The sequence below is a fragment of the Solanum pennellii genome, chromosome 7 (assembly GCF_001406875.1).
Source record: "Solanum pennellii chromosome 7, SPENNV200".
Lineage (NCBI taxonomy): Eukaryota > Viridiplantae > Streptophyta > Magnoliopsida > Solanales > Solanaceae > Solanum > Solanum pennellii.
The window spans coordinates 50034666-50050532 of NC_028643.1; the positions used below are offsets into that span (position 1 = coordinate 50034666).

At 31.9% G+C, this 15867-nt stretch overlaps 2 protein-coding genes across 2 annotated transcripts; both read right to left on the minus strand.

The window, feature by feature from the left end:
- Nucleotides 1–2579: 2579 nt before the first annotated feature.
- Nucleotides 2580–4656, minus strand: LOC107024500 (ectonucleotide pyrophosphatase/phosphodiesterase family member 1-like). The gene has a single exon (XM_015225486.2). The coding sequence runs from the start codon at nt 4321–4323 to the stop codon at nt 2866–2868; it is 1458 nt and encodes a 485-aa protein (XP_015080972.1). The 5' UTR covers nt 4324–4656; the 3' UTR covers nt 2580–2865.
- A 2802-nt stretch (nt 4657–7458) lies between these two features.
- Nucleotides 7459–10200, minus strand: LOC107024026 (ectonucleotide pyrophosphatase/phosphodiesterase family member 3-like). The gene is made up of 2 exons (XM_015224902.2): nt 8435–10200; nt 7459–7752 (listed from the first exon to the last, which is right to left on the minus strand). The coding sequence occupies exon 1, from the start codon at nt 9933–9935 to the stop codon at nt 8475–8477; it is 1461 nt and encodes a 486-aa protein (XP_015080388.1). The 5' UTR covers nt 9936–10200; the 3' UTR covers nt 7459–7752; nt 8435–8474.
- Between the last annotated feature and the right edge of the window lie 5667 nt (nt 10201–15867).

Sequence of the window (15867 nt, forward strand, 5' to 3'; positions counted from 1 at the left end):
ATAGTGAAGGAGACGATTTGGGTGGGTGGGTGGGGTGGGTGTTGGAGTTGGTGGGCAGAGAAATGACCTTGGTAGATTTGTTTTTTAAAAAAATTATTTTTTGTGTAAAAAATTTCACGTGTCATTAAGTCATTGGCTATTTCTTCGTTCTACTAAAATATTATTATTTAAAAAATATTTTTAATATACATGCCAAGTGTTTTTATTTAATTTGTCACTTTGATACGTCATCGGTGAGTGTGTTACACACATCTTGTATATTTAGCTGATTGTTCAAAAAGTGCTAAAATGACACAATGCAGAATGAAATGAGGTGTCTAAACTGAACAAAACTTAATTAAGATGTCTAACTGAATATTGGTGCCGAATTTAAGGGGCCACCAATGGATTAGGCCAAAATACTACGCGTGCAATCTTCATGGGAGATGGGGTAGGATGGTCAAAGGGGTGGGAATTGAAGATGTATGTTGCGTGGGTGAGAACGAGACATTGAACTTGAATTATCACTTAATGATCCAACATTATCAGTCCTCACCTACATATAGCTTGTAATGAACATCTGTTCAGCAAGAAATTGGAATAACAACTAACAGACAGAAAAAAACACAGAACATTTTTCATATCCAATCAAAAGAAAGGTACTCAGTTATCAAGCGAGAATGGTTGCTATTTAGTATTTTGGTTTGGCAATGCTTCATAGCAGCAACTTTGAGATCAAGCATGACGTTGCAATAGGGGCGTAGCTATCTTAATTGGACACCCTTTGTCAGAAAATTGCACCGTATTTATAAGTAAAATAATACTCCTTCCGTCCGGAATTGTTTGTCATGTTGCGTTTATTGAAAATTAATTTGACTAATTTTCAAAGGTAAATTAGATCACATTAATTCGATATTTTAAACAAAAAAATGAAATATTCTAAAACTATATGAAAAGTACTATAAATTATAATTTTTTGCATATTAATATGATGAAAAAATTCATCTTAAAATGTTAGTCAAAGTTTTTATAGTTTGACTCTAAAATAGAAACCATGACAAACAATACCGAACGGAGGGAGTAATTTAAATGGTTAAATAACACATTTTGGACACCCTTAAAAGAAAATAAAAATTTAAGTTTAGTAGTTTCAATCGTTCAACTCTTACTAAGCTCTTTTCAACTTGCAGTGTGCAGGTTCAATTCCCGTTATTTGACTTTAATTTTTTTCTTTTCATTAAAAATTTAAAAATAATTATTTAATTTAAAGTTAATAAATTATTTTTTCCTTTTATTAAAAATCTAAATAAAATTTAAAAGTAATTATTCAATTTAAAGTTAGTAAATATTTTTTTTTCCTTTTCATTAAAAATTTAAAAATAATTATTTAATTTAAAGTTAATAAGTAAATGCTATTATTTATTCCATAAGTGAAAATACTTTATATAAATTCTCTTTTAATATAACTCGTTTTTTTCATCCTTGTTGTTGGCATTGAAGCATAAAAGTGATTTCGCTTTAAACTGAACATCTCTCTTTTTCTTTGTTGGTTCTCTTCCTGTTAGATAAACGTGAACATTAAAGCTAAATATTATGTAGTTTGATTTTAAAATTTTTGATATATTTTAATTAAAAAAAATTATCATTGTTGTGTAGTTTGATTTACAAAATTTAAGTACACCCATTCTTTGCATTATTTTACGAGCTATGAAATTTTGGACACCATTCCTAGAATTTCTCGCTACGGCACTGCGTTGCAAGTTTCTCCAAAAAGTTCTGCAATGATGGAGAAACAATCGAAGGTAGATTATTAACCGCAACTACAAACATATAGAGATATCGTATTCTCATGGTACAAAAAGCACCAATCACAACAATTACCATCAGAGGCTACTGTATTGGTGATGCAACAAAGGGAACAACAAAAATGGCAGCACAAACTAAATGTAAGCTTAACCTCTTGATCAAGAGCAAGGGCTATGGTTTCATTGGCCTTAATATTCTTACTACCAATCACCCATACAGATACTTGAATTTTTGTTCTTCACTGGGTGAATTTTAAAGGTCATTTCACCCTTAAGTCCTGAATAAAATGTGTAATTTTAATTTAGTTGTGAACTTAGCGGCTTCCATCACTGACGTTTTCAATTTTATCAAATCATCAATCAGAAACACTGAATGGGACATCATATAAGGGACATTCTTTCTCATTCAAGGTTGAAGGAATGCTCTCTCCCTTCATCCCTAACCCCTCCCCTGTTAGCCAAAATGTGGGAATTCTCAATGGAATCCGAGGTTTTAGCAGATGAACAGGCCAGTTCTATAGAGAAACTCGGGTTGACAAACTATGGAAGATGAAAGGGAAGAAGATAGAAAAGTAGAAGAAGATTTAGGTAGAAACAGAAGTAATGTGTATATTCATCATATTCAAAGTAAAGTGTAAAAGCTTTTATAGCTGAGTTGCAATGAATTGAAATCTGAGTCCAAATCTCAATTATGTTATTTAACCAACTTTCCAGCTAATTGTATCCTTCAGCTAACTGAGTAGCAATGGCAGATACATAATATATGTCAAGAACATGCAGTAAAAGGGATACAGCTAACAAATATTTTGAAAGTTATTCATTTATCAATTCATTCTATATCTAGATAACAGCAACAATTTACTAATCTTTAATTAAGTCAGCTCCTAAATAGAGTTACTACACCTAATAGACTGCAAACCGGGAAAGGTAAAAAATGCCAAGAGGTACAGAATTGCATAAACTTCAGCACTAGTTCATCAACTTAACAATACTTTCTTATTGTTAAAGAGAAACATACAAAATCACCTGATGTTATCTCACCTCTGGTGGCATAAAGAATACATTCCTAATTGGCTAAATCTCAGTGGCTGGGTAAAAGAATCGTCTTTGGAAATGATGATGTTCCATTATTGGATGCTCCTTGTATGTTAAGGATTGTGGTAACCATGTTGTAAATCTGAACATTCTCAAATGATGGGACTTTGCGGCCCCTAGCAAACTTAGGACCATGGCCAATGAAAATAGACCTCATTGAGAAGAATGCATTGTCATAACCATGAGATCCACCACATTCGAACCTTTTTGAGCTCTTTTGTTCGACCTTAAATGCTTCATCAATCAATCCAATGATGGGTGGTATTCGATCACTCTCAGAATAATGCAGCCGATCAGGCAGTTCTTCCTTTAGATAGACTTTCAAATACTGCCCATTCTTAACCTTCCCTGACTTTAATCCCTCATTCATCTTGGTAACGACATCCTTGGCAGAGTAACTTCGTGGTGGACGAATGGAAAGCAGTGGACTATATGACTGTATCCAATCCTTTGGAATCTTAATCCACCGAGCCAAATCCTCCAGAAAGATTAACTTTTTATCGCAAGTGCCAACCATACCATGGTCCCCAAGCATTATAATATTCACATCCTCAAAAACCCCTCTTTCTTCTAAACCTTGGATCAACTTTCCAATCATCCCATCAACTCTAGCAATGGCTTCAGTGATCTGAGGATCATCTGGCCCAACCTTGTGACCCTGATGATCAGGGTCTCCAAAATAGAGTGTCATAAATGACGGAATCTCATCATTAGGCAGACCAAAGTAGTTCAAAACAGTATCAACACGTTCTTCAAATGGGACAGAACCATTATAGATCTTACAGAAATATTCCGGACAAGTCCAACCTCCTTTATTCACCTCAGATCCAGGCCAGAAATAAGTAGCAGCCTTAAGACCATGATTGACGACAGTCTCCCAAAGTGGCTCACCGAGCCACCACTTAGGATCATAACTGGCCATAGTGAAAGGCTCTCTAATATTTGGATCAAGGAAATAGTTGTTTATAATACCATGATAAGCAGGATACAAACCAGTCACAATGGCATAATGATTAGGAAACGTCAAAGTTGGGAATACAGGAATTAAACCAAGTTCTGCTTCTGTCCCATTCGTAATCAATCTATGGATATTAGGGGTATCTGTTTTGTACTGATATCCAAAGCGAAATCCATCGGATGAAATCAAAAGAACAACAGGATGTTTGAGTTTTTGAAGTGGACGCGATACATGCGAAATAGAGGAGACAGAAGAATGTGAAAAGAAGAGGTAAGCAAAGATAATAGCTGTAGATAGAGATAGACAAGTGACGAGAATCAGAGGTGTTAAAATTAAGGAAGAGAAAGGTGGTTTTGGGGGAATAGATGTGGAACAGTCATCTGTGTCAAAAGAAAGCAATGAAGTGGAGGAAATGGGTGGCTCTTCGTCATCCTCCCTTGTGGGTACAGCCATAGGCTTGAAGGAGATTGAATCCGAATTCATCATCCACAGTATAAATGTATATCTCAGACCATAGAAAACTGCAATCGAAATACAGAGAATTGAATTTAAAGGGCCGTGTAGCCGAGTTGTATCGAAAATGAGTTTACCTGAAATCGAATTCGGAATTGATCAAAGCAATTCCTTCATCAACAGTTGATCTATCGACTGGAAAATGGATTTGATGGATTAGTTGAAAGACAGGCGGAATTACAAATTTCAGATGCTGGACTTCTACCCAAACATCAATTTCGTGCTCAGATTCCTATTTGCCTATCACGATATGTTATATATCTGTTTGCTTAAATTTCTAAAACTTATTTTGAAATACATATGTGTTTTTGGCAACTACTAATTTGTATTTGATCAAATAATTTAAAAATATATATTCGTCTTTGACTAATATATTTTAAAAACGGAAAAGGGTCTAAAATACCCTTTAAGTATTCAAAATGGTACAAAATTACCGTCCATCCACCTATTGGCTCCAAAATACCCTTCCCACCCACCTATTGGGTCCAAAATACCCTTGTCATCCACCTTTTGGTTCAACATTGACAACTTATTTAACGATTTTATATTTAAACTATTTAAATATTTTTTAAAATACGTGGCGCTCAACTATTTGTTATAATTTGACTTATTAGTATAATTTATAAATCAATCCATTACCCACCCATTGCTAATTAAATTCCTCTTAATAAGCCCGTCACGTTATTAATGCAAGCTACTACCAATTGAGTGTTTTTAAAAATTATAGAAGTAAATTATCATACATTCAAGTGGCTAAATAAAAATCACCGATAAACTTAAAAGTCTGACTATGTTCATCTTAATCATTCTTACGTCTCAATTATGTGATGTTACTTCATAGGTAACTTTTTTTTCAAAATAATATATTAAAGGTTTTAAAACAAATCATAAATATTTATAAAATTATACTTAAAAAATGCATGAATTAATTCGGGATGTATTACTTCTTTACCTTCTCATAAATTTCTAATTCAATTTTGAAAGAAAGTGTCCTCCTAAATAAGCGGCTCAACCTAAATTTAATTGGGGCTTCGATTCGGACTCGAATAATTTTGGATGTCATTTTCATGAATCTATAATTTCATCGTGTTTTAGTAGTGTTTATGACGATTTTGATATTATAATTGGATTATTAATTGAGTGAGGTTTAGTTAGTAATGAGCGGGTAGTGGGTTGGTTTATAAATTATATTAATAAATTAAAATTATAAGCAATAGTTGAACGCCAAGTATTTTAAAAAATATTTAAAGAGTTCAATTTTAAAACAATTAAAAAAGTGGTCAATTTTGAACCCAAAGGTGGATGAGAAGGGTATTTTGGAGCCAATAGGTGGATGAAAAGGACATTTTGTAGCCAATAGGTGGATGGAGGGTAATTTTGTACCATTTTCAATACTTCAAGGGTATTTTAGGCCCTTTTCCGTTTTAAAAAATGTTTTTAGAGAAAAAACTACTTCCTTTCTTCCAATCCTACTATTTCAATTTTAGAAAATGTTCCAAAATATTTTGACCAACCAAACAGAGTTAGGAACCTAAATAAGTCACAAAAATATAAAAGTGATCAAAATAAGTCACTATTTTTATAAATAACTAAAATAAATTTACTGGAAAAAAAAGTTTCACTTTATCCAATTTTTTAAACGTTTTTCGTTAGTGTCGTAACGTATCTTTCTAATATATAACGAAACTTTTTCTTACACTTTATAAAGTGGAATTTTTTCTTCCACTATATAAAGTATGAGTTTTTCTTTCACTTTATAAAGTGTAAATTTTTCTTACACTTTATAAAGTGGAACTTTTTCTTCCACTATAATAAAGCGTAAGTTTTCTTATACTTTATAAAGTGAAACTTTTTCTTACACGAGGAATATTTTTCACGCTTTGAAGAAGTTTTTTCAGTGTTGTCACAATTATATTGATTTGACGTATCATAAAAATGGAAAAAAATATTACAATATGTATTTTTAATTTTTTTATTCTGAAAAATCTTTCAATCTCTAGTTAAGGACGTTTAAACATAGTTGATAACACCTACAACATAAAATCTTCTATATTTGTTCATTTCAAGTAAAAAAAAAAAGATGTCTTCTATACCTAAAGTTAAAGTTTTAATTTATTGGGATGACAAAATTATACATGACGAAAATATCATTTATTATAATTGTCCTCCCAAATACAATGCTAAATATCCAATTAATGTTCGATGTAATAAATTTATTTCATCAATTTATAAAATAATGGGTATAAACAGTACTGATTATAATTTGATTTTAATCTATAATGACGAATCATTGACTGACTTTTTGAGGGTTCCAAATGACTACATAGATCAAATCAAGTTAACAATACTTGAAATCTATATTACTAAGAAGCCTAAAATTAGTCAACAACGTTCTTCTTTGTCAGTCGATGTCAATCCCCAATTAGAAAATCGTAATAGCATTGATGGATTTCTGATAACTCAATCTACTGATTTTTCTAACATGACTCATTATCAAAATATTTTTACCGGCCGATATGATTTTTATTTAAACAAAACTATCAATGAAAGTGACCGGTAATGCTCAACAATTATATTTCGATTATTAGTTGTTGATTTTGTCAATTATTTATTAATTTATATGATTTATTATTCTTAGTCTTATATATTTTGTAGCGGTTTACCTCAGCAATATAGAAATATTGCTCTAAGTTGTGGACTAGATAATTATTTTTATCAGTCCTCACACATTACAATGGACTAGATAGGAATATATAAAATGTAGGAATTTCTTCCAATTTATAAAGTGGAAGAAAAAGTTTCACTTTATAAAATGTAAGAAAAAGCTCCGTTATATATTAAAAATACACGTTATGACACTAACGGAAAACGTTTAGAAAATTGAATAAAGTGAAACTTTTTCTTCCATTAAGCTTATTTTAGTTACTTATTAAAATAGTGACTTACTTTGGTCACTTTTATATTTTTATGGTCATTTAGGTTTCCGACTCAACCAAACGTGTGAGGAAATTGAAAATACCAAAAACACTCTAACATTATCATTCCTCACCTCCATATAGCCTGTAATAACATCTGTTCAGCCAAGGAAGTAGAGCAACTAACAGACACTAAACAAAACACAGAACATTTTTCATATCCAATCAAAAGAAAGGTACTATCAGTTATCAAGAAAGAAAAATGCGAAATAATTATCAAACTCTACGAGTTTACAAACACCGAAAGGTCCCTGCCAAAGAAACAACCTCTCTGGATAGTCAAGAAGAAAGAAGAACTGAGCATGTTTGTACACAAACAGCAGGCGGTTTACGTTTCGCTATGCTTTATGGAAACAACTTGATCGGCTATGCTTTATGGAAACAACTTTGAGATCAAGTATCACATTACAAGTATCTCCAAAAAGTTCTGCAACGATGAGAAACAATCGAAGGTAAATTATTTTAACCGCAAGTCCAAACATATAAAGATATCTTATTATCGTGAAAAAAATGCACCAATCACAATAATTACCATCAGAGGCTACTGCCTTGATGATGCAACAAAGGGAACAACAAAAATGACTACATAAACTAAATATAAGCTTAACCCTTGATCAAGAGCACAGGCTATGGTGTCAATGAACTTAATATTCTTACCACCCATCACACGTGGCAAACAGATACTTGACTTTTGGTTTTTCTATTCTACTTTCCAAGTTCTTCCCTCGTCATTATAATAAGGGGATGCAGGAGATTGTACAATTCTTAAATCTACAAATATAAGGAGATGATAACGTAATACATGACAGAAAAATGGAGTAAAAGGTAGAATACCGATATGGTCAACAAATATATTGAACATTGTTCATTTATAAATTCATATTCTATCTACATAGCAGCAACAATTTACTAATCTTGAAATAAGCCAGCTACAAAATAGAAGTTGCAACACCTTATAGACTATAAATCTGGAAGCCGACAAAAGTGAAGTGATGCCATGAGGTACGGAGGTGCATAACCTTCATCACTAGATCATCACCTTGAATGAACTTGACAATATTTACTAATTGTTAAGAGAAGCATCTAAAAATCACATGATGATCTCTCACCTCTGGTAGCATAGAGAATATTTTCATAACTAGCTGCATCTCAGTGGCTGGGTAAGAGAACCGTGTCTGGAAATGTTGTCGTCCCATTATTGGGTGCTCCTTGTATATTAAGGATTTTGGTAACCACGTTGTAAATCTGAACATTCTCAAAAGATGGGACTTTACGGCCACTAGCAAACTTAGGACCATGGCCAATGAAAATGGTCCTCATTGAGAAGAATGCATTGTCATAACCATGAGCTCCACCACATTCGAACCTCTTTGAACTCTTCTGTTCAACCTTAAATGCTTCATCGATCAACCCAATGATGGGTGGTATTCGATCACTCGCAGAATAGTGCAGCCGATCAGGCAGTTCCTCTTTTAGATAGACTTTCAAATACTGCCCATTGTTAACCTTCTCTGACTTTAAGCCCTCATTCATCTTGGTAACTACATCCTTGGCAGAGTAACTTGGTGGTGGACGAATGGAAAGCAATGGACTATATGACTGTATCCAATCCTTTGGAATGTCAATCCATGGAGCCAAATCCTCCAAGAAAATTAACTTTCTATCGCAGGTGCCAACCATACCATGATCGCCAACCATTATAATATTCACATCCTCAAAAACCCCTCTTGCTTCTAAGCCTTTGATCAACTTCCCAATCATGCTATCAACTCTTGAAACGGCTTCAGTGATTTGAGGGTCATCTGGCCCAACCTTGTGACCCTGATGATCAGGGTCTTCAAAATAGAGTGTCATAAACGACGGAATTTCATCATTAGGCAAATCAAAATATTTCAAAACAGTATCAACTCGTTCTTCAAATGGCACAGAACCATTATACCTCTTACAAAGAGACTCTGGACAGGTCCAGCCTCCTTTATTTACCTCAGATCCAGGCCAGAAATAAGTAGCAGCCTTAAGACCATGATTGACTACAGTCTCCCAAAGCGGCTCACCTAGCCACCACTTAGGATCATGACTCCCCATAGTGAAATGCTCTCCAGTAATCGGATCAAGGAAATTGTTATTTATAATACCATGATAAGCAGGGTACAAACCAGTAACAATAGCATAATGATTAGGAAAAGTCAAAGTTGGGAATACAGGAATTAAACCCAGTTCAGCTTCTGTCCCATTCGTAATCAATCTATGGATATTAGGGGTATCTGTCTTGTACTGATACCCAAAGCGAAACCCATCAGATGAAATCAAGAGAACAACAGGATGTTTGAGTTTTTGAAGTGGACGTGAGCGTGTTACATGCGAAATAGAGGAGATAGAAGAATGTGAAAAGAAGAGGAAAGCAAAGGTAACAGCAGTAGACAGAGATACACAAGTGACGAGAATCAAAGCTGTCAAAATTACCGAATTGAAAGGGGTTTTTGTAGGAGACGATGGGGAACAGTCATCTGTGTCAAAAGAAAGCAATGAAGTGGAGGAAATTGGTGGGTCTTCATCCTCTTTTGTGAGTACAGCCATAGGCTTGAAGGACACTGAATTGGAATTCATCATCGACAAAAAAACGTAATAGAATCGAAAATTGAAAGGGTGTAGCCTGCTGCTATCAAGAATGAGTTTACCTGAAATCGAATGAAAAGGCTCTCTCTCCACCTGATTCCTGAAGTTGCTTTGTGTGAAGTCACTACAGGAAAATGGAGTGTGAATGAAGGATAATGGAATGATGAATTAGTTGAAAAGCCGGTTTCAACAAACTCAGATGCTGGACTTCTAAGGAAGAAGATTAGGTTCGTAGTTTACATAAATGGGTATGTGCACACCACTTTATTTACTAACCTTATTTGACTTAATACCAGAATTTTAAATAATAAATACTATATTTTATAATTAATTTTATTTGTCACATTTTAACATGACAGGCTCATTAACAAAATAATTACTTTCTTTATTACGAAAACAATAATCTTGTTTGACTTGACACGAAGTTTAAGAAAATAAAAAATACTTTTAAATTTTGTAGTCCTACAATAAAGTTAAAGTGAAATGTATAAAATTTTCCTTTAATTTTGTCATTTTAAAAATGTCATATGGAAAGTTGAAATTAAAATGTTACAAAAAAAGTCATTATTTTTAAACAGACTTAAAGAAAAGGAGATCATTTTTTTAAACGGAGAGATTATTAATATAGATAGTTTACCGAATTATGTCTATTAAATGACGTCTTGAAAAATTAGTACTTCTTGTGTCCCATTTTATGTGACAACATTTGATTGTTCACAGAGTTTAAGAAATAAGGAAGATTTTGAAATGTTTACCAAATTGTCCTTCAAAAAAGTAAGTTCGCCTTTCTCTTTTTTCATAATTGTATTAGAGTACTATGTTTAAAATTATGTGGCACTAAAAAGGGTAAAAGAGGAATTATACATTTAAATACTCACTATATAAGGAAATGTAATATTCTTTTTGGAACTGACCAAAAAGGAAATGGTACCACATAATATGAGACGGAAGGAGTATTTAATGTTGACGGTAAAACATAAAAAAAATTATTGTTTTTTCTTGATATGTCAAAAGTGACAAGTTGAATAAACATTGTTGTAATAAGTAATAAGTAAAAGTGAAAGAAGAGAGTAACACTTTTCTGTGTTGTAATCTTAAATTAAAATTATGAGAAATGTTTTTAATCTTATATCATAAAACATGTCATTTAATAAATCGAAATTAAAATTTATCAAAATAAAAGGCCCATTCTTTTTTAAAGACGAAAAAGAAAAATACATCATTCTTAATATGAGTTTGCTGAAAGTATTTTGAAAATGTATTTTTTGACAGTAATAATTTGTACTTGGTTTAGATAATTTAGAAAATAGTTTTGAACCTATTCATTTATCGATTTGTTTTCTGAAAAGAACTGGTTAAACAATATTATTTTACTCTATTTCAAAATAATGGTCTAATTTGACTTATAGAAAAAAGACTTTTTGATTTTGTTGTTAAAGTTATGTCAAATGTACTAAAATCTCCTTTAATCTTGTGGCATAATACATGCCATGTGAAAAGTTAAAATTAAAGTTTTGCCAAAAAAGAAAATGAGTCTTTCTTTTTGAAACAGACTAAAAAGAAAATGAAATCAGTTTTTAAAAATGAACTTAATAAAAAATAACTAATTAGATTCGCCGAACAAGCTAGTAATAAAATTATGTTTGAAAAAAGATGGTCAAATAAGACTGATCAACGGATCGAAACCGGTTCACCGAACCGGAACGAATCGGTACGGACTGGAACGGAACGCGTTGACCGATATGTTATACCGGGATGAACCGGATTAGAATTACCGGAATGAATAATCGGTTCCGTCCCGTTCTACTATATATCGGGATGGAACCAGAACAAACCGTAATGGATCAGAATGGAACAAAACGGGATAAACGGAATGACATTTTTTGAGATTACGAAAATATGATTTTTTTTATTTTTCTAAGTTTAAATTAATAGTTTTTGAATTTATACTATAATTTTTTTACTTAAGTTTATTTTAAAGATATTTTTCAATTTTTTTTGTTATTAAGTTTGCAAGTAAAGTCTAATAAAATTTTTCAATATTTAAATCTTTTGAACTTTATACTTTATAAGTTATTACTTATTATTCATTAATATTTATTTTATAAGTTATATTTATAACTTGTGTCTTGTAAATAATAAATAAATAAAATTTATAATTTTAAAAAAATTAAATTAAAATAAGGATAAAACAATTATAAAAATTAAAAAATATCAATTTAATTTATTTAATTTTGTAACAAATTACAATTTCAATTTACAACTATTAGTAGAGTACATAGTTTACGCAGCCACCTTCTAGGAAGAGTTCTGTTTCAACTAAGTCTCGAATGTAATACTAATAGTTGTATAGTCCCCTAAATCCTCTTTCTAACTCAGTTATAGATTAATTGTAATCAACTTCTGGTCTTGGTAAAGCTCGTTGACGATCTTGAAGTTCGATGCCATCATCACTACCACATCCAGTAGCTGAATCTATGAAAAGTTCAAATTGACTATCTAACTTTGGAAGCACTTGATTTCTACGCTCAACATTTATCTAGTCTCTAAATAACACTAATATCTCCAAGTTGTCTTCTGCTAACGAATATCTGTGGTCTCCAATTTGAAATCTTTCCGCGCTGAAAGCTTCCTCGGAAGCTACTGATGGTCCATGAATTGCATGTACATCCTTCACCACCCTACTAAGTTTTGGAAATTGAGTTCCACAATTCCTCCACTAGTTCAATAGTTGCGGTATACCTTCATCATTTGTAATATCATCCGAACCCTGTTCAAGATATTTTACAAATTCACATTTATTAGAAGAGTCAAGACCAAGTTTTATGTTTCACTCGTCCATGAGCACCTACTTGATTCATAGACGTTTGAGGATTTTCAACATTATCTAAGAAAGAATATTTATCATACATTTCTTTAGCAAAGAATTTTATACTATTTTGACATGTTACCAAATCAGGTTTTTCTTCAGGTTGAATATCAAAATTCTGATAAATGCATTCAACCAAAGCTTTTGCACCATATTCTTTATATTCGGGGTTGAAAAGAATTGCAGTTAAATAAATTTGTGGGATAGGAAAAAAATATTTCAGAAAAGATAGATGAAATCTCACATATATGTATTAAAATTTCAGAAATAGTAGGATAATATATTCCAGAATATTTTTTAGTGGCATCATAAAATGATTTCAAAAATATTCTAAGTTCATTTACTTCATCCCAATTACTATCATTAAGTTCTAATTCAGGATAAGCATTATGATTATTAAATAGTGTAGTAATAGGTGCCTATATGCATAAGCAACTTCAAGCATATCATAAAATAAATTCCATCTAGTTTTTACATGCTTCAGAACTTTTCTAAACGGAAGTTTAAATGCATTACAAAGTTCTTTAAATCTAATTCTACTGCTACTATTCATATGAAAAAAGTATAAACAAGCATTATCAATTTTATCATACCTATTTTCAAATAATTTCACACCGTCACTAACAATCAAATTTAATATATGTGCGGCATATCTAACATGAAAAACATATTTACTAATAGGACAAAGTCTAGGTTCTAGCATATTAATAGCATTTAAACTAGCGGAAGCATTATCTAAAGTAATACTAACGACTTTGTCACAAAGACCAAAAAATCTAAAATTTCAACACAGTAGTAGCACTATAAACTCCGATTTTTTTCTTTTGACAAATTTTATAACCAATAATTCTTTTTTGTAAATTCCAATTATAATCGATACTATGCGCAGTAACAGTTAAATAATCAAAACCATTAGGACTAAGACCCATATCAGTAGTAATAACAACTCTATAATCCATTAGTTCAAAATAGGCACGTAAATATTGACAATGTTTTTCTTGAAATTCAAAAATATCTCTTTTTACCATGATTCTTGATAAACCTTTATAACTAGGCTAATATATTTCACGAATATATGCATTAAAACCCGGATGTTCTCCAAAACTAAAAGGTAAACCACAAACAACAACCATATTAGCAAAGTTTTCACGATCACGATCCTTGTTATAAGTTCGATGTGTAACAGGACCACTTGGGTTTGAAGTATTTAATTCACTTTGAACCATATTTGATCCTCTAGCTGATGCTTCAACACTACAATTTTCAACAACTTCAAGAGAAGATATATATGCAAACCACTCTTTACTATGCTTGTTAATCAAATATTTTTTTAGTCCCCCCGCTGAACCTCCAGTCCCACCAGATTTATATTTAAAATGTTGTTTACAAAATATTACATATAGTAAAAGTTTTTTCTTCATTCAAATAACAAAATTTCCACACCTGTGATTTTAAAGAACGTTGTACCTTAGTGTTACCTCTAGTTGGGATAATAGGGGGACGAGTAGTTCCAACCAGAGGTAGAGCTTTAGTACCTATACTATTGAGGTCGGGGCTAGTCAGTGTATCATCTAAATCTACTTCTTCATCTAAATTTAATTGTTCATCCATTTCCACTTCTTCATTTTTTTGATTAATGCCATAATGTCTTTCATATAGTTCATGGGGAATTATAAGAGTATCCAAATTAATATTTATAGGACCGGAACGGGAAAAACTAGTTTCATTCACATGCGTAAATTCATCCGTATTCATTCTAACAAGAGGAATTTTAGATTTAGAAGAACTAGCACCTTTATTAGTTTTTTTAACTAATTATTTTACTGATTCTACTAGAACTTTTTTACTTTCACTTTTTTTAGAAGACTTCATGATATGATATTATAAATTGCAAAATACGAAGCTTAACAAGAATAATAATATAATAAGAACAACTTACAAGTTACAAATAATAAATACAAAAAATAAATATAAGATTAAAGAGTGAAACGAAGTTACCAAACGTTTGTTTAAGAACAAACGATTATAATGAAAATTAAAATATTGATATCGAAACTTGAAATTTTAAGAAGATTCCTCCTCCGAAATACACCAAATGACCAAATCACCAAATGTTATTAAGAATTTAGAACTTGAATTGAATATTGAAAATCTGAAATTTTATTATTTATAATCCGTAATCGCTAAAACTTAGAAATATGAATGGAAATATATATTCTCTCAAGCTTATGTATGTATATATAGTTTTTAGAAATCAATTCTGATTTATAAAATAAAAAATTAGCCGTTTTAATTTTTTCGTTTTAAAACGACCGTTGAAAAAAGGGAAGGAAAAATGGGGGGTTGGATTGGAAAAATGGGGCTGCAGGGCAACATGGGTAGCCGGGCAGGTGGTCTGGTCAGGGGCTCAGGGCGCAGGACAACTTTTAATAAAGCTGTCGCCTGCCAAGTGTCAGGGAAGGGGAGGGTGTGGTGGGTAATTAATTTTCATATATAGAAATTATATAAAATATAAAATATAGTTTATATAAAATATAAATATAAAATATAAAAATATAAAATATAAAAAAATTAATATATATTAAGTAAACCTGATCGGAATTGGAACGGATCGGACCGGACTGGAACCGGGATGAACCGGTACCGATACACCGATCCTGTTTCGTGTACTGGTTCAGACTATCCCGTCCCGTTCCGTATGCAACCGAAACGGGACGAACCGGAATGGTACCGGTACGTCCCGTTCCATCGCCCAGTCTTATGGTCAAATATAAAATGCTAAATGTTATAATATATTGGCTTAAAACATACAGAGCCCTTAAAGTTGCTTGCATATTTCACTTAAGCACTTCAATTAAGGTTTGTACCTATTGAACACTTTTACTGTTCAAAATAAGTATATATTAGACACTTTTTACTGACATGGCAAAGAATGTGTAATACACATATAGTGAGCGCGTGGACGAATATTTTAGCTTCTTTTTGTTTATTTCTTTCTTCTTCTTTTTTCAATAGCCATAACTCTTCCCACACCACCACCATTGGCACCGCCTCCCC

What these genes read in the sequence shown, in the direction of transcription:
- LOC107024500 (XM_015225486.2), bottom strand. Translation starts at nt 4,323, where the DNA reads ATGATGAATTCGGATTCAATCTCCTTCAAGCCTATGGCTGTACCCACA.
- LOC107024026 (XM_015224902.2), bottom strand. Translation starts at nt 9,935, where the DNA reads ATGATGAATTCCAATTCAGTGTCCTTCAAGCCTATGGCTGTACTCACA.